This window comes from Ranitomeya imitator, chromosome 5, assembly GCF_032444005.1.
Source record: "Ranitomeya imitator isolate aRanImi1 chromosome 5, aRanImi1.pri, whole genome shotgun sequence".
NCBI lineage: Eukaryota > Metazoa > Chordata > Amphibia > Anura > Dendrobatidae > Ranitomeya > Ranitomeya imitator.
Genome location: NC_091286.1, coordinates 685772374 through 685796534, shown reverse-complemented (window position 1 = coordinate 685796534; position 24161 = coordinate 685772374). Strand labels below are relative to the sequence as shown.

General features: G+C 41.6%; 1 protein-coding gene across 1 annotated transcript in view; it reads right to left on the bottom strand.

Moving 5' to 3' along the window:
- The window catches only part of ELP3 (elongator acetyltransferase complex subunit 3), a 167097-nt gene that overhangs the window by 51280 nt on the left and 91656 nt on the right, over window positions 1–24161 (bottom strand). Inside the window, exons 8-10 of the mRNA XM_069728398.1 lie at window positions 22772–22933; window positions 12900–13026; window positions 6335–6528 (exon numbers count right to left, since the gene is read on the bottom strand). Of these exons, the coding sequence (XP_069584499.1) occupies window positions 6335–6528; window positions 12900–13026; window positions 22772–22933 (483 nt within the window). The remainder of the gene's footprint in view (window positions 1–6334; window positions 6529–12899; window positions 13027–22771; window positions 22934–24161) is intronic.

Here is a 24161-nt window from a genome sequence, read left to right as displayed (position 1 = left end):
CATTGAGCATCCCATATCTTGTAAGGTTAGACACAGACAAGATGCTGACCTTCCTACAGATTGTACAGGGCAAGTCACAGACAGACATGCAGCCGACCCTCCTGCAGTCTGTACTGGGGAAGACACAGGCAGACAAGCAGCCGACCCTCCTACAGTCTGTACTGGGGAAGACACAGGCAGACAACCAGCCGACCCTCTGACAGTCTGTACGGGGGAAGACACAGGCAGGCAAGCAGCCGACCCTCCTACAGATTGTACAGGGCAAGTCACAGACAGACATGCAGCCGACCCTCCGACAGATTGTACAGGCGAAGACACAGGCAGACATGCAGCCGACCCTCCTACACTCTGTACTGGGGAAGACACAGGCAGACAAGCAGCCGACCCTCCTACAGATTGTACAGGGCAAGTCACAGTCAGACATGCAGCCGACCCTCCTACAGTCTGTACTGGGGAAGACACAGGCAGACATGCAGCCAACCCTCCGACAGATTGTACAGGGCAAGTCACAGTCAGACATGCAGCCGACCCTCCTACAGTCTGTACTGGGGAAGACACAGGCAGACAACCAGCTGACCTTCCTACAGATTGTACAGGGCAAGTCACAGACAGACATGCAGCCGACCCTCCGACAGATTGCACAGGCGAAGACACAGGCAGACATGCAGCCAACCCTCCTACAGATTGTACTGGGGAAGACACAGACAGACATGCAGCCGACCCACCGACAGATTGTACAGGGGAAAACACAGGCAGACAACCAGCCGACCCTCCGACAGTCTGTACTGGGGAAGACACAGGCAGACAACCAGCTGACCCTCCTACAGATTGTACAGGGCAAGTCACAGACAGACATGCAGCCGACCCTACGACAGATTGTACAGGCGAAGACACAGGCAGACATGCAGCCAACCCTCCTACAGATTGTACAGGGCAAGTCACAGTCAGACATGCAGCCGACCCTCCTACAGTCTGTACTGGGGAAGACACAGGCAGACAACCAGCCGACCCTCCGACAGATTGTACAGGGGAAAACACAGGCAGACAATCAGCCGACCCTCCTACAGATTGTACAGGGCAAGTCACAGACAGACATGCAGCCGACCCTCCGACAGTCTGTACTGGGGAAGACACAGGCAGACAAGCAGCCGACCCTCCAACAGATTGTACAGGGGAAGACACAGGCAGACAATCAGCCGACCCTCCTACAGATTGTACAGGGCAAGTCACAGACAGACATGCAGCCGACCCTCCGACAGTCTGTACTGGGGAAGACACAGGCAGACATGCAGCCGACCCTCCGACAGATTGTACAGGGGAAGACAAGCAGCTGACTTTCCTACAGTCTGTACTGGGGAAGACACAGGCAGACATGCAGCCGACCCTCCGACAGTCTGCACACACTCTATTAGCGGTGGATACCACATTTATCCCTAGTGTCCCGGCGTACTGACAGCTCTTTTAAGCCTCAGCGCCACCTATTATTCTGACTCACCGTCAGTTGACCAGCCTGGTTCTTTTTCTTCCCGGCTTGTTGCCTTTTTTTCCAGCATGTCTGATTGATGCAAATCCGAGTATTCTATTGTTTTTGGGGCCATACAAGTATACAATTATACCTAGCACACTGATGAAGGTCCAGTATCGACCGAAACGTTTGTGATTTACTGTATGTAATAAATCCCCACTTTTTTGCATCACAACACCCTGGAGTGTGCTAGTCACTTTATATTGTACTGGGGAAGACACAGGCAGACAAGCAGCCGACCCTCCGACAGATTGTACAGGGGAAAACACAGGCAGACAATCAGCCGACCCTTCTACAGATTGTACAGGGCAAGTCACAGACAGACATGCAGCCGACCCTCCTACAGTCTGAACTGGGGAAGACACAGGCAGACAAGCAGCCGACCCTCCAACAGATTGTACAGGGGAAAACACAGGCAGACAACCAGCCGACCCTCCGACAGATTGTACAGGCGAAGACACAGGCAGACAAACAGCCGACCCTCCGACAGATTGTACAAGGGAAGACAGGCAGACATGCAGCCGACCCTCCGACAGATTGTACAGGGGAAGACACAGGCAGACAAGCAGCCGACCCTTCTACAGATTGCACAGGGCAAGTCACAGACAGACATGCAGCCGACCCTCCTACAGTCTGTACTGGGGAAGACACAGGCAGACAAGCAGCCGACCCTCCAACAGATTGTACAGGGGAAAACACAGGCAGACAACCAGCCGACCCTCCTACAGTCTGTACTGGTGAAGACACAGGCAGACATGCAGGCGAACCCTCCGACACATTGTACAGGGGAAGACACAGGCAGACAAGCAGCTGACCCTTCAACAGATTGTACAGGGCAAGTCACAGACAGACATGCAGCTGACTCTCCTACAGTCTCTACTGGGGAAGACACAGGCAGACAAGCAGCCGACCCTCCGACAGATTGTACAGGCGAAGACACAGGCAGACAAACAGCCGACCCTCCGACAGATTGTACAAGGGAAGACAGGCAGACATGCAGCCGACCCTCCGACAGATTGTACAGGGGAAGACACAGGCAGACATGCAGCCGACCCTCCGACAGATTGTACAGGGGAAGTCACAGACAGACATGCAGCCGACCCTCCGACAGATTGTACAGGGCAAGTCACAGACAGACAAGCAGCCGACCCTCCTACAGTCTGTACTGGGGAAGACACAGGCAGACAATCAGCCAACCCTCCTACAGATTGTACAGGGGAAGACACAGGCAGACAACCAGCCGACCCTCCGACAGATTGTACAGGGGAAGACAAGCAGCTGACTTTCCTACAGATTGTACAGGGCAAGTCACAGACAGACATGCAGCCGACCCTCCTACAGTCTGTACTGGGGAAGACACAGGCAGACATGCAGCCGACCCTCCAACAGTCTGTACTGGGGAAGACACAGGCAGACATGCAGCCGACCCTCTGACATATTGTACAAGGGAAGACACAGGCAGACATGCAGCCGACCCTCCGACAGATTGAACAAGGGAAGACAATCAGCCGACCCTCCGACAGATTGTACAGGGGAAGACACAGGCAGACAAGCAGCCAACCTGCTGTATCACTGCTAAATAGTTGGAAACTACAAATGTGGAGGAGGAACGCCTCCGCCTAAAAATCTCAAAAATATCTGATGTAAGTTTATTTCTGGGATACAAACAGCTCAAGAAAATTTGGTAAGGTAAAATATCCAAAATCTGGCAGTTCACTGGTCCACGCCATTCTGCTGCTGTGTAAGGTGATGACAACTGGGCATCACTAAACCGCGTGTGGTGTAGATGCTGAAAATGATGCATGAGGATACAATTGTAAAATAGAAATAACAGTAACATAAGCTAAAAATATTCAGTATTTTACAGTCAGACACCGAATGTTCAGGTTATGACGCCTCCGAGGCGTTCTCTGGATCTCTCCAAAAACAGATTTATAAGAAAGGTGTCACCAGCTTCTTCTTTTTCTTGGCCACGCCGCCATTTGTCAGCGAGTTGAGCAGCATTCACAGAAATCATTGATCTCTTCTCCCGGGAATTTACTTCTTTAAGTAGCATTACAAGAGACAAATCGCTCCTGAGAAAACGGTGCAGCAAATAAATCCAACTAAAAGCAGGTGATCACCCGAGAAAAACTCTCAGCGATTCATTTCCGAGACAGATTTTCTATAATTGTCTCGGGAGGACGGAGAACGCTCCAGCGTCAGGACTCTAACACCATCATGTGTAACGCGGCGCTCCACTTTTCTGCAGCTTCAGGAGTTCCCCAGGAAATAAGAACAGGGGTCAACATCGCACGTGTCCCTATGACGGATGCGTGCAAGTGGAAATGCAAAAGGATTATGTTCCCTCCTCCACAATCCACAGGACGATTCCTCAACACCTGGCACCGAAACATTCAATAACATGGAGGAAAGGGGTTGCACAGGTGATCCGTGGCAAATTCTCTACTCGGCAGGCGGAGGTGGAGTATGTGCACTGCTGCTCCAATCTCAGAGATGAAACTGCCCCGTTTTGCCAAACTGTGAAGGTCCCAGTGGTCAGACCCCCACTAACCAACAAGCTATTGTCAATCCTGATCATAGGAGGCTTTATTTTCTACCAGACGACCCCTTTCACCATTTCCTGCGGCAACCAATGTTCATGTCGTGACTTTTTTTTTCTTTTCTGTTGACCATATCAGGACTCGTTCCTTGAGGGACACATTCTAGCACAACGCCATTTTCTCAGACCTGTAATTCCGTTATCATTCAAACAATGGAGCAATTCCCAGTGTTTGTGTAGAAAAATGGCCTCCGAAAAAAAAAGCGTTTTTTTTTTACTTTTTATTAATTACTTTACATAATTTTACATTTTGATAGAACTTTACGGACTCATCGATGCCGAATAGGTTTCCATTTTTTTTTTTTCAAAGTCTTTATTTTTAAAGTCCCCTTAGGGGACTTGAACCTGTGATCGTTTGATCAACTTCTCTGAATAATCACGGTCTCTCACGAAGTGTCCACATGGGGATCTCGGGACTGTAAACAGGTTCTGAGCGGGATCTCGGTATCAAGGGGTCTGAAAGGTGCCTGGAAGGTTGATTGATAGCGGGATTTATGGATTTAACAGCAGCGATCAGAACATGCCTCCAATCGCTGCTGTTACATGCCGATGCTGGCTGTATAACAGGTGGCATATGGCGGGCACAGCTCCCGAGCACGCTCAATACACCAACATCTGGGGTGTCACATTGAACAAAGGAAAAAAAAATCAACAAGAGAGCAACAAGAGGATTTTCTTGTAGACTCCACACCAGGTGAATATCTCAGTGACCACTTTTCACTCGGAAAGAGGCAATCGACATTTATCCGCTCCGTAAAAAAAATATATATCAATATGGTGGTCAAGGAAGACTGGGCAACAACCTAAATTCAAGATTTAAATAAAACTAATACAACTAACGGCAATGTGGACTGTTCAACACGTCGTGTTCTTACCCTTTTATTTTGGGGCTAACTTCCTGATGGCTCTCTCTTTTGCCTCCTCTCAGTGTTAGAGAAAGCACCAAGAAAGATTGCAGACAGAGCTCCATAATACAGAAAGGGGGGAAGCATGAACAGTCTCAGGGAGGGCAGAGAAAAAAATACTGTAGAAAAGGAGGAAAGCACATGAAGATTAAACTGACCTGTGCTGACATATGAGCTAATAAGCAGAACCCTGGATATATATACAGCCTATATTACTGTGAAGGATACTCCTACAAGAAAGAAAACTGAAATTTGCATCAGGCTAAGAACAGCAGTCTTAAGCAGGAACCCCATTTTTAACTCCTGTGACTGGACCTACCTACAATAGCTGGTGTAAAACCACTTAGACGCCACGGTCAGTATGAAAGTGGCACTAAAAGGAAAACCTGTCACAGGGTACAACATGGCCAGTTATTGCTATCTATGTTCTTGTTTTTTAAATCCGCCATGTGGTTCCAAAGATACATGATTTCTATTTTGTGCTGACTTTAGTAAAGAGCTCTGGAGGGCTCTCTCTACTCCCTCCTCTCTTTGTTCCTCTCAGTGTTAGAGATAACACCACAGAAGGAATTGAAGACAACCCTCCCTACTATAGAAAGAGGGAAAGCATGTAGAGTCTCAGGAAGGGGAGAGAAAAATGATCGTAGCAAAGGAAGAAAGCATATATTAAAAGAAGCTGTGAAGTTACATGAGCTAATAAGCAGCACCCCGGCTACATACACAGCCTATATTACTGTGAAAGACACTCCTACAATAAATAAAACAGAAACTTACATAGCAGTCTTAAGCAGGAACCCGTTTCTTGCAGCTGTGACTGGACCTACCTACAATAGCTGGTGTAAAACCACTAAAGACGCTGCTGTCAGTATGAAAGTGGCACAACAAGGAAAACATGTCACAGGGTACAACATGGTCAGTTTTTGCTATCAATTTTCTTGTTTTTTTGTTTGTTTTTTTTAAATCCACCATGTGGTTTCAAACATATACGATTTCCATTTTGTGCTACCTTTATTAAGGAGCTCTGGAGGGCTCTCTCTACTCCCTCCTCTAAGTGTTAGAGATAGCCCCAATGAAGGGATTAAATACAAAGCTCCCTCTTTTGGAAAGGGGGGAAAGCATGTAGAGTCTTAGAGAGGGCAGAGAAAAATTACTCTAGAAAAGGAAGAAAGCACATAAAAGCTGTGCCAATACATAAGCTAATAAGCAGCAGCCTGGATACACTCACAGCTTATATTATTGTGAGAGACACTCCTACAAGAAAGAAATCTGAATCTTGCATCAGGCTAAGAACAGCAGTCTCACCTCTGTACTCTATAAACTCGGGTCCATGGTGGAACAAGAGCCAAAATCCTGGCCACTAGATCTACCAAGGTGCTCGGAGAATAACTTCTGTATCTTCCAGTTTTCCAGAGTTCGTACAACCCAGTGCCACGAATCACTAGTGTTGGGTAGAGCTTCATTCCATCCGGTCTGAATGCCGGGTTTTCAAAAAACTCCTGTTAAGCAAAAGGAGAGAGATGACAGAAGAAGTGCATCGAACAGGAGAAGTACCCCAACTCACACGGTATGATGTCCCCCCAAAAGTATTCCATTTGCTTGCGTGTCCTGCTGGGCTCTGCTACCCAGTCGCGAAACCTGAGGATGTCTCATGAGCTGAAGGTCCCTGCAATTCCTTCATTCAGACAGGATGGTGGAGCAGGGATTTGAGAGGTCCCTGCTCCACCATAGTGCAGCACACAGATACAGCAGAATTCTGTGAACTTTCTGGGACAGAAACCTAAATTCAACACTTTCCCGCTAGGTCTGGGACAGTTTAGGAAGTAGAACAACAACTTTTTATATAAATCATTTCTATATGTAAATTGTAAACGTTTCCTCGCCGGTTTTATTTTTCCCCCATCAGTAAACTTGATTTACAAATCGAGATGTTGTTAAATGTGTAAAGTTCATCAAGCAAACGACATCCAGACATAAAATGCCTCAGTCCATCAAATCCTAAACCAAAATAAACATAACATTTATCATTTGCAGACTAATGCGCTGTCAGGTTTACAGCTCCGCAGACAGGAATTATACGAGAAGCGATAGTCGGACGCGGTTTGTGATATTTAGATTTACCCATTGGGAGCAGGAGCGAGAGAGATCACAGGATCTGGGACGAGCGGTCAGGGATTAGTTTCTGTCTGTAGGAGGTAACAAGCCGATTATATGACAATGGCTGCTACGTCATCATCGACTGATAGGAATATATAAACAGATCTTAAAAAAAAAAAAAATGTTGAAAAACTAGAGGAAAGAAAAAAAAAATCAAAGTGGAAATAAGAAGGAAATTTCATTGGCGAGTCCTTAAAGCATAAAATACAGCTAAGAGATGATAACAAAGAAAACTAGAATGAAACGAAGGCAACAAAACGCGTCAACTAAACTTCCTCCAAGTTGGTACTGTGGCGAGAGTCCAGTCATCTATCACAACACCAGTGAAGTCAGCGTCAACACAGTGTAGCTACTTCCAATTGATGGCACCTGAGAGTCTGAATTCTTTCTTACAGTTTTGCCACGGAGGATTGGCTGATCAATATATCTCCCCAGTCCCCCTTAAAAAGGAACAGTCACATGCTTAAAAACAGAGTTAGGTACCTTATAATAATCCCCGAGTTCTCCTGATTCTGACGCTTTTTTCCGTTTTGGGCTACGCCACTCCATTGCCAAGATAATCACATTTGATTAATATAGAAGGCAATATGAGAAACCTCTGCCTGTAGTGCAACTGGGCGTTTCTTCACAGTCTTCTTCTGTCACCACTCCCTCCCAGAAGCTGCCAATCACAGCTCAGAATCTGAGCTTGCTAGATCAGCTGCTGAGCTGTGATTGGTAGCCTCACAGAGGGAGAGGTTGAAAGTGCACAATCACCAGAGGAGACTCTGAACAAACGTCCAGTTGCACTACAAGCAGAGATTTCACATACTGCACTTCAGAAGAAGCAAATGTGAATATCTCCATAATGGAGCGATGTAAAGAAAAACGGAAAAAAGTTTCAGAATCAGGGGAGATCAGGTATTTTTACAAGACGTTTTTATTTTGCAAGCGAGAGATCCTCTTTAAAGATTTACATCATGTCCTTTAGCGTGTGAAACATACCAAAAGTGGAAATCCTTCTTGTGAAAAAGTTATACCTCAAAAGGCTGAGGATTTTCCAAGCGGATTTTCTCGCTGCTGCTATTCTATGAATCTTTTTTGGCCAGCTCTTTATATTCTTGGGAAGTCAGAAGAAACCATTACGTGGCTCAGTCTTCCAACGTTGTCACTTATCCTTTGTAATAATTTTGTCAGTCCTTTCTTGATGCCCTGACAAAAATGAAAACTGATATATAAGTGAAAAATTTCGGAAGCGGTAACAAAAGCAGAGGGAGTAAGTCAGCCGTGTGACGTGAAGATTAACTACTGCACGTTCCACCAGTAGAACAATTTATGAAGAGGATTATGTGTCGCATTAAATCAGTGGTGCTGCCTGTCCCATCGGTGCATGACGAGAGATGACAGTCCTGTGCCAGCACTTTAAGTCAGGTTACAGCAGAACATTACAGTCTAGAGGTTTCTTGAAATTTCACAAGTCTGTTTTTAATTTTTTTTCGTTTTTTTTTTTACAGCAAGAAACCATCTCTAAACTCAGTGTGTGGGAGTCCATCAAGCGGCGGCAGCAGCAGCAGCGGACAAGATGTTAGAATCCATATTCCAGCTAATATTCTGCTGGTGCTGACAAAGTGTATATCTGATGATTGCTATGTCTACTTACCATCAGAAGGAAAAAGTAGGGGGCGAAATAAGAGACCCCCGGAGAGGGCAGTGAGATCTCAGATGTGATCACGACTAATGGGCTCTACCGAGGTCACCTTCTCACAGTCTCCATAGCATTATTATTATTATTATTTATATGGCACCATTAATTCCATGGTGCTGTACATGAGAAGGGTTACATACATTATAGATATCGTTAACAGCAAACAAATTTACAGTGACAGACTGGTACAGAGGGGAGAGGACCCTGTCAGAAGATCAGAGTTATATAGACTTCCCCTATACAGATACTTAATGGTCCAATGGTTTATGGTCACTAGTAATAAAAGGTGTAATACAAAGTATCCAGTATTATAGTAGTTATATTCTTGTACATAGGGGGCAGTATTATAGTAGTTATATTCTTGTACATAGGGGGCAGTATTATAGTAGTTATATTCTTGTACATAGGAGCGGTATTATAGTAGTTATATTCTTGTACATAGGAGCAGTATTATAGTAGTTATATTCTTGTACATAGGAGCAGTATTATAGTAGTTATATTCTTGTACATAGGGGCAGTATTATAGTAGTTATATTCTTGTACATAGGGGCAGTATTATAGTAGTTATATTCTTGTACATAGGAGGCAGTATTATAGTAGTTATATTCTTGTATATAGGGGGCAGTATTATAGTAGTTATATTCTTGTACATAGGGGCAGTATTATAGTAGTTATATTCTTGTACATAGGGGCAGTATTATAGTAGTTATATTCTTGTACATAGGGGCAGTATTATAGTAGTTATATTCTTGTACATAGGAGGCAGTATTATAGTAGTTATATTCTTGTATATAGGGGGCAGTATTATAGTAGTTATATTCTTGTACATAGGGGCAGTATTACAGTAGTTATATTCTTGTACATAGGAGCAGTATTATAGTAGTTATATTCTTGTGCATAGGAGCAGTATTATAGTAGTTATATTCTTGTACATAGGAGCAGTATTATAGTAGTTATATTCTTGTACATAGGGGCAGTATTATAGTAGTTATATTCTTGTACATAGGAGCAGTATTATAGTAGTTATATTCTTGTACATAGGGGCAGTATTATAGTAGTTATATTCTTGTACATAGGGGCAGTATTATAGTAGTTATATTCTTGTACATAGGAGCAGTATTATAGTAGTTATATTCTTGTACATAGGGGCAGTATTATAGTAGTTATATTCTTGTACATAGGGGCAGTATTATAGTAGTTATATTCTTGTACATAGGGGCAGTATTATAGTAGTTATATTCTTGTACATAGGAGCAGTATTATAGTAGTTATATTCTTGTACATAGGAGCAGTATTATAGTAGTTATATTCTTGTACATAGGAGCAGTATTATAGTAGTTATATTCTTGTGCATAGGAGCAGTATTATAGTAGTTATATTCTTGTACATAGGAGCAGTATTATAGTAGTTATATTCTTGTACATAGGGGCAGTATTATAGTAGTTATATTCTTGTACATAGGGGCAGTATTATAGTAGTTATATTCTTGTACATAGGGGCAGTATTATAGTAGTTATATTCTTGTACATAGGAGCAGTATTATAGTAGTTATATTCTTGTACATAGGGGCAGTATTATAGTAGTTATATTCTTGTACATAGGGGCAGTATTATAGTAGTTATATTCTTGTACATAGGAGCAGTATTATAGTAGTTATATTCTTGTACATAGGAGCAGTATTATAGTAGTTATATTCTTGTACATAGGAGCAGTATTATAGTAGTTATATTCTTGTGCATAGGAGCAGTATTATAGTAGTTATATTCTTGTACATAGGGGCAGTATTATAGTAGTTATATTCTTGTACATAGGGGCAGTATTATAGTAGTTATATTCTTGTACATAGGAGCAGTATTATAGTAGTTATATTCTTGTACATAGGGGCAGTATTATAGTAGTTATATTCTTGTACATAGGGGCAGTATTATAGTAGTTATATTCTTGTACATAGGAGGCAGTATTATAGTAGTTATATTCTTGTACATAGGGGCAGTATTATAGTAGTTATATTCTTGTACATAGGGGCAGTATTATAGTAGTTATATTCTTGTACATAGGGGCAGTATTATAGTAGTTATATCCTTGTACATAGGAGCAGTATTATAGTAGTTATATTCTTGTACATAGGGGCAGTATTATAGTAGTTATATTCTTGTACATAGGAGCAGTATTATAGTAGTTCTATTCTTGTACATGGGAGCAGTATTATAGTAGTTATATCCTTGTACATAGGAGCAGTATTATAGTAGTTATATTCTTGTACATAGAGGCAGTATTATAGTAGTTATATTCTTGTACATAGAGGCAGTATTATAGTAGTTATATTCTTGTACATAGGAGCAGTATTATAGTAGTTATATTCTTGTACATAGAAGCAGTATTATAGTAGTTATATTCTTGTACATAGGGGCAGTATTATAATAGTTATATTATTGTACATAGGGGCAGTATTATAGTAGTTATATTCTTGTACATGGGGGCAGTATTATAATAGTTATATTATTGTACATAGGGGCAGTATTATAGTAGTTGTATCCTTGTACATAGCAGTATTATAGTAGTTATATTCTTGTACATAGGAGCAGTATTATAGTAGTTATATTATTGTACATAGGGGCAGTATTATAGTAGTTATAGTCTTGTACATAGCAGTATTATAGTAGTTATATTCTTGTACATAGGAGCAGTATTATAGTAGTTATATTCTTGTACATAGGAGCAGTATTATAGTAGTTATATTCTTGTACATAGGGGCAGTATTATAGTAGTTATACTCTTGTACATAGGGGGGCAGTAGTAATAGTTATCTTCTGAAGCATTATGAGGGTCATGTTCTGTATAAAGCTTTCTGTGAGTACAGATGCGGATATAATGATGTTATTCATCTATTCTGTGACAATCTCTGGGTCACGGCTGAGTGTTGTTGTCATATCAGGAGCCTGGATGACGATGGGACCAGCGTGCTGGGAAGTGATGACAGTCATTAGGAGTCGTCCTACCTGGGATTCCCCCCTTGTAAAGAGACCCCGATATTGACTTGTGTGTTTATAACTTGCGGCCCCTGTGATTAATGACCTCGCTCCCCCTTGTCCGTTACTGTCCAGGTGTCACCGCATCCCTCTTGTGAGACGACAATACAAAGGCCGAGATATGGTGCTGGGGAATGAGGTGTCATGTGGGCACAGAGCCCCATTAATCGTGTCTGGAGAGGAGGTGATTTATTACAACTATTAATTTAATTATCTTATCTGTGACACAAGTCCGGGATGGAGCAGAGGCGACTGACTCACTCCAATTACCGTAAGGAGACGTCAATGACGCGAGCCATAAGCCTTGATTACTGGGAAAATTATGGGAAAAAGCCGCCACGCTGTACACTGCTATAAGCTGCTATACGCTGATAATAATGATGGCGTGAGGTTCCACAGTAATCATAAAATTATGAAATATTATGAGATGTCCCCAAATGGGAAAAAATACATAAAAAAATATATTTAAAAATCACTAGTCTTTTCCCAAATAAAAAAAAAAATCATATCAGATATTGCCACGTTCATAAAACTCAGCTGTATAAAAATACAAAACTTAACCAACCCAAAAAAGAAAAAAGGGTCCATTAAATTTTTTGTCACAATTTATTTATTTTCAGAAAATTATTTTTACTACCTAAAAAAAGAAGCTTTACAAACTGTGATATCCCCAATATTGCACTGATGTGGAGAGTCATGTCTACAACAGAAAATCCGTAAAAACAAAAGCCAAAAAAAAGGAAATGATTTTTGTGGTTTTTTTCTTTTTTTTTGCAATTTCTTAGCATTTTTTTCATGTTTTTCTGTAAATTGAATGCTGTTGTTCAAAAATCAATGGCAGCAGCAAAAATCTCCAAATAGCCGATCAGGCGATCACTAAGAGGGAACTCGCAGAATGGACAATACCCACTTATGTACTAATAGTGGCGCCATCACATGCTGTAACCTTCCATACAGTGCACATACTGACAACATAGTGTGATTGTACTGGGATACTCACTATGAATTGATCGATATCCCGCTCCAGCCCCATGTTCGGCAGATCTGGCATCATGTGCGAAACCACTTTGAATCCAGCGTCCTTAGCCATGTGAAAGGACTCGCACACCGCCTTCACAGTGTGACCCCTAAAAGAGAACAAGGGGGCGAGAACATAACAAGGAGTAAGAGAAAAAAGAGGAGAGAAAAGAAGAAGCATCCTGGTGAGGACATTACTGATCCTGAGTTACATCCTGTATTATACTCCAGAGCTGCACTCACTAGTCTGCTGGTGCAGTCACTGTGTACATACATTACATTACTGATCCTGAGTTACCTCCTGTATTATACCCCAGAGCTGCACTCACTATTCTGCTGGTGCAGTCACTGTGTACATACATTACATAACTGATCCTGAGTTACATCCTGTATTATACCCCAGAGCTGCACTCACTATTCTGCTGGTGCAGTCACTGTGTACATACATTACTGATCCTGAGTTACATCCTGTATTATACCCCAGAGCTGCACTCACTATTCTGCTGGTGCAGTCACTGTGTACATACATTACATTACTGATCCTGAGTTACCTCCTGTATTATACCCCAGAGCTGCACTCACTATTCTGCTGGTGCAGTCACTGTGTACATACATTACATAACTGATCCTGAGTTACATCCTGTATTATACCCCAGAGCTGCACTCACTATTCTGCTGGTGCAGTCACTGTGTACATACATTACTGATCCTGAGTTACATCCTGTATTATACCCCAGAGCTGCACTCACTATTCTGCTGGTGCAGTCACTGTGTACATACATTACTGATCCTGAGTTACATCCTGTATTATACCCCAGAGCTGCACTCACTATTCTGCTGGTGCAGTCACTGTGTACATACATTACATTACTCATCCTGAGTTACATCCTGTATTATACTCCAGAGCTGCACTCACTATTCTGCTGGTGCAGTCACTGTGTACATACATTACATTACTGATCCTGAGTTACATCCTGTATTATACCCCAGAGCTGCACTCACTATTCTGCTGGTGCAGTCACGGTGTACATACATTACATTACTGATCCTGAGTTACATCCTGTATTATACCCCAGAGCTGCACTCACTATTCTGCTGGTGCAGTCACTGTGTACATACATTACATTACTGATCCTGAGTTACATCCTGTATTATACCCCAGAGCTGCACTCACTATTCTGCTGATGCAGTCACTGTGTACATACATTGCTGATCCTGAGTTACATCCTGTATTATACCCCAGAGCTGCACTCACTATTCTGCTGATGCAGTCACTGTGTACAAACATTACATTACTGATAATAGATTATTCAATCAATATATATCAAAGCTCTAAAGTCTGGGAGACAGAAGGATCTGCACAAGTCTCATACACAGAGGATCTGGGGTCAGTTCCTCCAAGATGTTTGGAAGAACCTCCTGCTGAAAAAAACTGATGTAAAGTATTGAATACGCATAGTTATATTAATTATACAGTAGAGACTGAAAGTGTTGGCACTCTTGAAATTTTTCCATAAAATTAAGTATTTTTCCCTGAAAATTATTGCAATTACACATGTTTTTTTTTATATACGTTTATTTCCTTTGTGCGCATTGGAACGGAGAAGAAAAAGGCACGTAACTTCACACAAAACCCCAAAAATAGGCCAGACACAATTGTTGGCATTGTTCTACAACTGAGGGTAAACAACTTTGTTTCGAGCATGTGATGCTCGTTCAGACTCACCTGTGGCAAGTAACAGGTGTGGGCAATATGAAAATCACACCTGAAACCAGATAAAAAGGGGAGAGAAGGTTTTTCCACCAACATAGAAGAGGATTCTTTACTGTTAGGGCAGTGAGAATCTGGAATTGCTTGCCTGAGGAGGTGGTGATGGCGAACTCAGTCGAGGGGTTCAAGAGAGGCCTGGATGTCTTCCTGGAGCAGAACAATATTGTATCATACAATTATTAGGTTCTGTAGAAGGACGTAGATCTGGGGATTTATTATGATGGAATATAGGCTGAACTGGATGGACAAATGTCTTTTTTCGGCCTTACTAACTATGTTACTATGTTACTATGTAGGTTGACTCAATCTTTGCATTGTGTGTCTGTGTGTGCCACACTAAGCACGGAGAACAGAAAGAGGAGATGAGAACTGTCTGAGGACTTGAGAATCAAAATTATTGATGAATATCAACAATCTCAAAGTTACAAGTCCATCTCCAGAGATCTTGATGTTCCGTTCTCCACGGAGCGCAACATAATCAAGATGTTTACAACCCATGGCACTGTAACTAACCTACCTGGACGCAGGATAGTTCGGATGGCGGGCAAGCAGTCCCAATCAAGCTACAAAGAAATTTAAGCCATCCTGCAGGCTCAGGGTGCATCAGTGTCGAGGCGAAATATCCGTCCACATGTGAATGAGATGAAACGCTATGGAAGACCAAGCTAGACTGCAGTTTAACAAAATGAAAATGAGTAAGCCAAAATCCTTCTGGGAAAGCGTCTTGTGGAAAGATGAGACCAGATAGAGCTTTTTGGTAAAGCACATCATTCTACTGTTTACCAAAACCGGAATGAGGCCTACAAAGAAAAGAACATAGAACCTACAGTCAAATATGGTGGAGGTTCAAATATGTTTAGGGGTTGTATTGCTGCCTCTGTCACTGGGTGCCTTGACTGTGTATAAGGCATCATGAAATCTGAAGGTCACAGTGTAGTTTGTGTCTTAGGTCATGAAGTAACGGACGGAAACAAAGCGCTGGAGAGTTCTGAAGTGGCAGCAATGAGTCCAGATCTAAATCCCATTGATCACCTGTGGAGACATCTTACAATTGCTGTTGGGAGAAGGCGCCTTCACATATGAGAGACCTGGAGCAGTGTGCAAAAGAAGAGTGGTAAAAGAAGAGTGGTGTAAGAAGCTTGCTGATGGTTATAGGAAGTGATTGATTGCAGTTATTTATTCCAAAGGTTATGCAACCAAATATTACGTCGAGGGTGTCAACAATTTTGTCCGTCCCATTTTTGGAGTTTTGTGTTATATTATGTCCAGTTTGTCTTTTTTTCCTCTGTATTTTTTGTGTTGTTCCAATACACACAAATGAAATAAACGAGTGTAACAAAACATTTGCAACTTCAAATTTTCAGGCAGAAAAACTTCATTTTCAGGAACAATTTCAAGTGTGCCAACACTTTTAGCAATGACAATTTTTTACATGATCTGTCCTTCAAGAAATCATAAAAGATCTCTAGAGAACATGTTTTTTCTCCCCGGGGTCCCTGGTTATGTCAAACTTGCCACATTGCAGGAGTTTTAATTCTGCAGAGTTAGAGACCAGAACAAGGTCCCAGATTCATCAAAGCGATTACGTCAAAATTATGGAGCAAATTGCTTTGAAAAGTAAAAAAAATATTATGCACAATGTGGGGTTGCGCATAAAAAAATGACTTTTGGCATCTGCATACTAGTTTAGACCAGGTTTGCCAAAAACGAGAAGAGTGGGGATGCGACGAGCTGTGGCATTCCTTGTGCCACAAATCCTACTCCAGTCCGACAGAGTAGGATTTGTGGCGAGAGGAGAATGGAGAATGCCACTTGCCGTTCAAGATGAATCAGAGCCAAAGTGTCATAAATTTACAGCACTTATCGAGAGAAAGGGAAACTGCAACAGGGACATAATAAGTCTGGTGCATGGAGCCCACCGGAATTCTATAGGGGTAAATACTTTGTAGAACTGAAATTGAAGAAAAAGTTTATATATATATAAATTTAAAGATTTACGCTTGCATTCAGTATCTCCAGTGTCTGCCCCACTCACGTAATCAACATGGCATTCATTTTATGTATATAGTCCCAATGAATATCTATGCAAATCTATGGTTACAGACTATCAAGCCATATCTAGTCCAATTCTGTAACCTTTCATTCAGCTCTAACATAAGGGACTAGTGGAATAAACAGTTTGTGAATACATTGATCTTTATACATAAAACAGTCAAAGATCTTTTTAAAATCAAGGGCATTTATAAAGCTTTCCTCAAACCTTACAAAACTTTCCTCAAACCTTACAAAACTTTCCTCAAACCTTACAAAACTTTCCTCAAACCTTACAAAACTTTCCTCAAACCTTACAAAACTTTCCTCAAACCTTACAAAACTTTCCTCAAACCTTACAAAACTTTCCTCAAACCTTACAAAACTTTCCTCAAACCTTACAAAACTTTCCTCAAACTAGTGATGAGCGAGTATACTCGGTACTCAAGATTTCCCGAGCACGCTCGGGTGTCCTCCGAATATTTGTAAGTACTCGGAGATTCAGTTTTCTGCACCACAGCTGAATGATTTACATCTGATAGCCAGCATAAGTACATGTGGGGGTTGCCTGGCTGCTAGGGAATCCCCACATGTACTTATGTTGGCTAACAGAAGTAAATTATTCAGCTGCGGCGCAGAAAGCTATATCTCCGAGTATTTAAAAATACTCGGAGGACACCCGAGCATGCTCAGAAAATCTCGAGTGCCGAGTATACTCGTTCATCACTACCTCAAACCTTACAAAACTTTCCTCAAACCTTACAAAACTTTCTTTAAACTATAAAAGCGGTTGCCAAAGTGTTCGTACCCGTGAAGTCTCTAATTGCAGGTATGGCCCAGGTGTCCTCTCTAGTACAGATCAGCTTGAGATTTACAGGTCGGCGAGGATATGTCCCCTTGAGTCTCCTCTTCGGTACTGTGGAGGGGTGCTTGACATTTTGCAGAGAAGTGTAGCCAATCGGTGGGAAGTGCGGACAATGGCACCCTGTCTTTTACACAGATTCTTTTGGGACCAGAGTTATAATTAAGATGTAAAGAATGGTTTCTCCAGCAACGATGGCACTTCATGGATAACTAATAGACTGAATAATTCACTTTCCTCGCAGACGGGCAAGAGGCTCTTATCCGCTCACCATAAACTTTTATTAATTCTACATTCTCTTCACAAAGACCATCAAGGAAGAAGAAGCACTTAAACATGGCAGCATTCCTGCGTTATCCGGAAGGACGCTCATGTGCATCGATCATTAATGACACAGGGGCCAGGAGATGTTACTTTATATAACACGGGTCACGATGACCCTTCTCCAATAATCATTTTTCTTCCTCCTCTTCTTGTGAGAGACATGTTTGTTGTCTTTTTTACCGTCCACAAAGCCGTAGGATGGCTAGATTTTTGCAGTTTTGAATCACGCCATCTATTTTACTATATTACCGTATGTATTGAAAAATTAAAAAAAAAAAAATTGTGGAGAAAAGGTGGGAAAAAACGAAATTCCACCATTATTTTATTTATTTTGTTTTCACAGCATTAATTGCATTGAAAAATTTACTTTGCTACAGGTAATTTTTTTTTTCATATCTTGAAAAACAACAATTCGCTTCTTTATTTAGTCTCTTTAAAATTGGATCAAGTGTACAATATACTGCAATATTCCAGTTATTATATCACTGGGGGAGGCGGGGAAGATGGGTGGTGAACAGATGCACCCCTGAAATGCCGCTGTCTGTAAGGGGGTGTAACAGTAGCAAGTGTTAGAGGTTAGGGTTAGGCCAAGGAGGAGCCTACAAGGGGAAGTTAGGTTTAGGCCAAGGAGGAGCCTACAAGGGGAAGTTAGGGTTAGGCCTAGGAGGAGCCTACAAGGGGAAGTTAGGTTTAGGCCAAGGAGGAGCCTACAAGGGGAAGTTAGTTTTAGGCCAAGGAGGAGCCTACAAGGGGACGTTAGGGTTAGGCCAAGGAGGAGCCTATAAGGGGAAGTTAGGTTTAGGCCCCGAAGGAGCCTATAAGGGGAAGTTAGGTTTAGGCCCAGAAGGAGCCTATAAGGGGAGACACAATGCTGTGCAAAGTTTCTAATGATATATCAATAAATGTAATTTTTGTCTACCACCATGATACTGTCTTTCAGATAGTATAAAGACCCAGCTATATTTTTAAGTCGGAAAATTAACTGCATTTACTTCATTTAGGATTTTAAGCCACTGAATCAAAGTTGATATTTTAGGAATAAAACTTTAAAGTGGATTTCTGAGAATAATGGTTGCCGTCACATATTTCAAACAGCAACGAATACTAGTCACCTATCAGGAAGGGATGTAGCCTGAAAAAAAAACTCTCTTTGAGTGTGTCTCAGCTGTCAGAGGAGCAGCATCCTGATCTGCTCTGCTCACTCGGGATTGAAAAAATGCATCATTTCCTCCAGCTTCACCCGGCTGTTAGCTCTATCAGTCTCTACATTAGGCTGTATTTATCTCAGAGTGACTGAGAAGAGCGTGTTTATAAATGGGCATGAAGCAAAATGGTGCTCGACTGATCAGATCAGGTATGTTTGTTCACCATGCTGCTCCTCTGACAGTGGAGACACATATTTCAGTTGGCGTTTCTTCAGGTTGCAGTTTGAAATATGTGACGGCGAACATTTTCATCACATTCTCAGAGAACCCATTTAAACTTGCTGGGCCTTGACAGCCTGTTATAATACCCTACTGGGAATCACACCGATAAAACTGGCCATCCTAGAACAGAGTCTGGCGATATTTCATTAGCATGTGAAAGAGATTATACACACAGGTCCCACATAGTGCTAAAGCTTGCAGACCCCAGATGTAGCCTAACCGTTCTGCTGCGCGTGTAAAGGTTTTATCATCAAGAATGTCCATATTCACTGACCGCAAGCGTGAAGTTCCAAAGCATAGTCCAAAGTTGGAGAACTTTTCTTTGTATCGGACAGGAAGATATCATCATTCACAAATTTCGTACACTCACGCGGCACGCCGAGCCCGACTTTCTTCCCTTCCCTCGTCTGCTCAGTTCACTGTGACGAAGGGCGAGACTATTGCCAGCTTTGTGACAAGGACAGGCATTAATATAATGGAGGTCAAGGAAAGCCAAGATTACAAGTCTTACAGTTAAAGGATTTATTGATTGCGCTGATCTAGCACCTTGGCAGGACGGTTATCTCACATCTTCTTCCGCCCACTCGTTCGCTTCTACTTTTCCAGACCTGTGAGCAGCTTATTCTAAACCTTCATATTAGAAACTTTCAGCATCAGCTAAAGAAAAAGTTTTTATGGGGTCTGGCGAGCTGCAGAACCTCAAGAGAAACCGGAAAATGATCAAGACCAGAAACCCCAAAACTCAAGATACCTGGAAAGGTGGGAAATTGCAACCCCGGAAACATCTCAAACTGGGATTCAACATTTTGGATAAACATGGAGTGAAATGGGTGTCAAGAGGAAATTTTAACACCAATTCTATATGGTTACCTTTGCCTTTAAGCCATGTTATCTTTGCCTTTAAGCCTTCTACTGCTTTTCCACAATGCTTTACACTGCAGCTTTATTTGAGAAGATTGGTTGTTGCAGTGATCCGGCCAGATGCAAATCAAACAGCTAGGAGCTTGTACACACGCGCAGCTTGCCTAGGGAACCTACCTACCCCTGATGGACTGCAAAAAGTGGCCGATACAAGCATTAAACTATAAAATTAAAGGGAATGTGTTATCAGAAAATTACCTATTCTTTAACTCAGACTATTGAGTTACATGGATCCTTTTTTAATTTGGGCAATGATTTTTTCCCTCCATCTCAATCTTTATTTAAATAAAAAATCAAAATACTGGCCAATAGAGCTTTTCAGACTCACACTTGCTGACCTTTCTGGGAGAGTTATTAGCAGGTTCATTATCAGCAGAGGTAGGGTTACACTGACAGGTAACACCTCTATACACAGCTGACAAAACAGAGTCCACCAATCACAAAAGGTATCACAGATCACCACCTCCTTCTGTACAATGACTGATAACACCTCTATATACAGTAGATAACACAGGATCCACCATTCACAATAGGTGATGTCACAGCTCACCTCCTCCTCCTGTACAATGACTGATAACACCTCTATATACAGTAGATAACACAGGATCCACCATTCACAATAGCTGATGTCACAGCTCACCTCCTCCTCCTCCTGTACAATGACTGATAACACCTCTATATACAGTAGATAACACAGGATCCACCATTCACAATAGGTGATGTCACAGCTCACCTCCTCCTCCTGTACAATGACTGATAACACCTCTATATACAGTAGATAACAGGATCCACCATTCACAATAGGTGATGTCACAGCTCACCTCCTCCTCCTGTACAATGACTGATAACACCTCTATATACAGTAGATAACAGGATCCACCATTCACAATAAGTGATGTCACAGCTCACCTCCTCCTCCTGTACAATGACTGATAACACCTCTATATACAGTACATAACACAGGATCCACCATTCACAATAGGTGATGTCACAGCTCACCTCCTCCCCCTGTACAATGACTGATAACACCTCTATATACAGTACATAACAGGATCCACCATTCACAATAGGTGATGTCACAGCTCACCTCCTCCCCCTGTACAATGACTGATAACACCTCTATATACAGTACATAACACAGGATCCACCATTCACAATAGGTGATGTCACAGCTCACCCCCTCCTCCCCCTGTACAATGACTGATAACACCTCTATATACAGTAGATAACACAGGATCCACCATTCACAATAGGTGATGTCACAGCTCACCTCCTCCTCCTTGCCCAGTGACCATTGCACACGCTCATTAGATGCTTCAATACAACAGGCAGGGTCATAGTGCCTTCATTACAGCTAATGTACATGTATTGTTTCCTAAAACAGCCAAAAGTTCTAGACTAAATAAGCCCCAGTGTCCAGTGTAAAAACTGCAGTATTTCTCATACATTGTTATATTAAGAAAACAAAAAATTTAAAATACAAAAACGTTATCAAAACAATAAGTCGTTTTCCGATCACATTGCCTTTAAATAACCCTCTGTTCTCGGCGAGGTAAATTAAGTAGCGTCTTACCCACTTATGAAGATAAAAACTCCTTTACCAAAAACCTCGTCAAAAGTGGCCAGTTTCTGCACTCATTTTACTCCGGTTGCTATCCTGGGTACTCAGTTTTACATTTATTTTATTTATTTTTTTTTTTAAGATCAGCCATACAGTTGCAGAGATTTGGTCCTTTTTCCTTCAGTGCAAAATTTTAGGGTCTTTACAAGGGGGCGCAGTTCACGGGATTCCTGTCTTTATTGTACTCTGCATTACTACACTAAATATCACCCCATAATAAAAAGTATAAAAATTGACACAAAATAAAAAAGGCCCATATCTGCAACATTACCGTGAATTAAAATAAAATAAATAAAAAAAACAAACAAATTCTTAAGGGAGCAGTGGGAATAAAAGAAGAGCAAAGACTGTCCCCTTATATCCTGCTCAGTATGTGCTCCCAGCGTTATGCTCTTTTGGGAGCGCACTGTCATCAGTGACATCTGGTTCGGGGGCTGATCTCTGCTCTCACTTCTCTCCTTTTCCATGCGCACTGACAGTGCGCTCTCTTGCCAGCTTCTAACTTCTCTTTAGTGCCGGCGAGGAAGCGTAAGGTCAGTGCGCATTCAAAGGAACATAACGCAGTGAGCAGAAGGCACATAATGAGCTACCGACCGGCACACGCTCAAGTAGGACAGGGACTAGCCCAGCAAGGATTTTGGACTAGCCCAGCCGAGATTTGACTGATGACGCTTTGTTTCACAGCAGGAATAGCAGCTGCAGCAGTGACTACAGCGCCTACCCCCGACGTCCTGTCTCAATATCCCAGCATGCACTAGGCATTCTTAAAGAGACATTAATTCACCTTTGGTTACATCCCCTTTAAGTACAATTTAACCACTATGTACCATCACATATTACCTGGGGGTTCAATTCATTAGAAAAATTAACCACGTAATCAGGTCATCACTTCACTTACCGATTAGTATCCCTTGCTACATCTTCATATACACTCTGCACTCCTATTTCCAGCCTGGTGCAGCCGTAGCATAACATGTCGCTCAGGTGCCGCTTCAGACAGTAATCCGGCCTGGTCTCGATGGTGATCCCCACACACTTCGTGTTACTCCTTTCAGAATATCTGAGGAGACAACAAAACAATGGAGACTTAAGGCAAAAAGGAACCGCAGCAGTGAAACACAAAGTCCCCTGATTACCCTAACCCAAGTCACAAACTTAAAAATCATGACAGTACCCTGCGTACAAGAAAACAACTATAAATATAACTACTATAATACTGCCCCTATGTACAAGAACATAACTACTATAATACTGCCCCTATGTACAAGAATATAACTACTATAATACTGCCCCATGTACAAGAATATAACTACTATAATACTGCTCCTATGTACAAGAATATAACTACTATAATACTGCTCCTATATACAAGAATATAACTACTATAATACTGCCCTTATGTACAAGAATATAACTACTATAATACTGCCCTCTATGTACAAGAAAACAACTATAATATTTCCCTATGTACAAAAATATAACCACTATAATACTGCTCCTATGTACAAGAATATAACCACTATAATACTGCTCCCATGTACAAGAATATAACCACTATAATACTGCTCCTATGTACAAGAATATAACCACTATAATACTGCTCCTATGCACAAGAATATAACCACTATAATACTGCTCCCATGTACAAGAATATAACTACTATAATACTGCCCCTATGTACAAGAATATAACTACTATAATACTGCCCCCTATGTACAAGAATATAACTACTATAATACTGCCCCTATGTACAAGAATATAACTACTATAACACTGCCCCTATGTACAAGAATATAACTACTATAATACTGCCCCTATGTACAAGAATATAACTACTATAATACTGCTCCTATATACAAGAATATAACTACTATAATACTGCTCCTATATACAAGAATATAACTACTATAATACTGTCCCCTATGTACAAGAATATAACTACTATAATACTGCCCCTATGTACAAGAATGTAACTACTATAATAATGCCCCTATGTACAAGAATATAACTACCATAATACTGCCCCCTATGTACAAGAATATAACTACTATAATACTGCCCCTATGTACAAGAATATAACTACTATAATACTGCCCCTATGTACAAGAATATAACTACTATAATACTGCCTCTATGTACAAGAATATAACTACTATAATACTGCCCCTATGTACAAGAATATAACTACTATAATACTGCCCCTATGTACAAGAATATAACTACTATAATACTGCCCCTATGTACAAGAATATAACTACTATAATACTGCTCCTATGTACAAGAATATA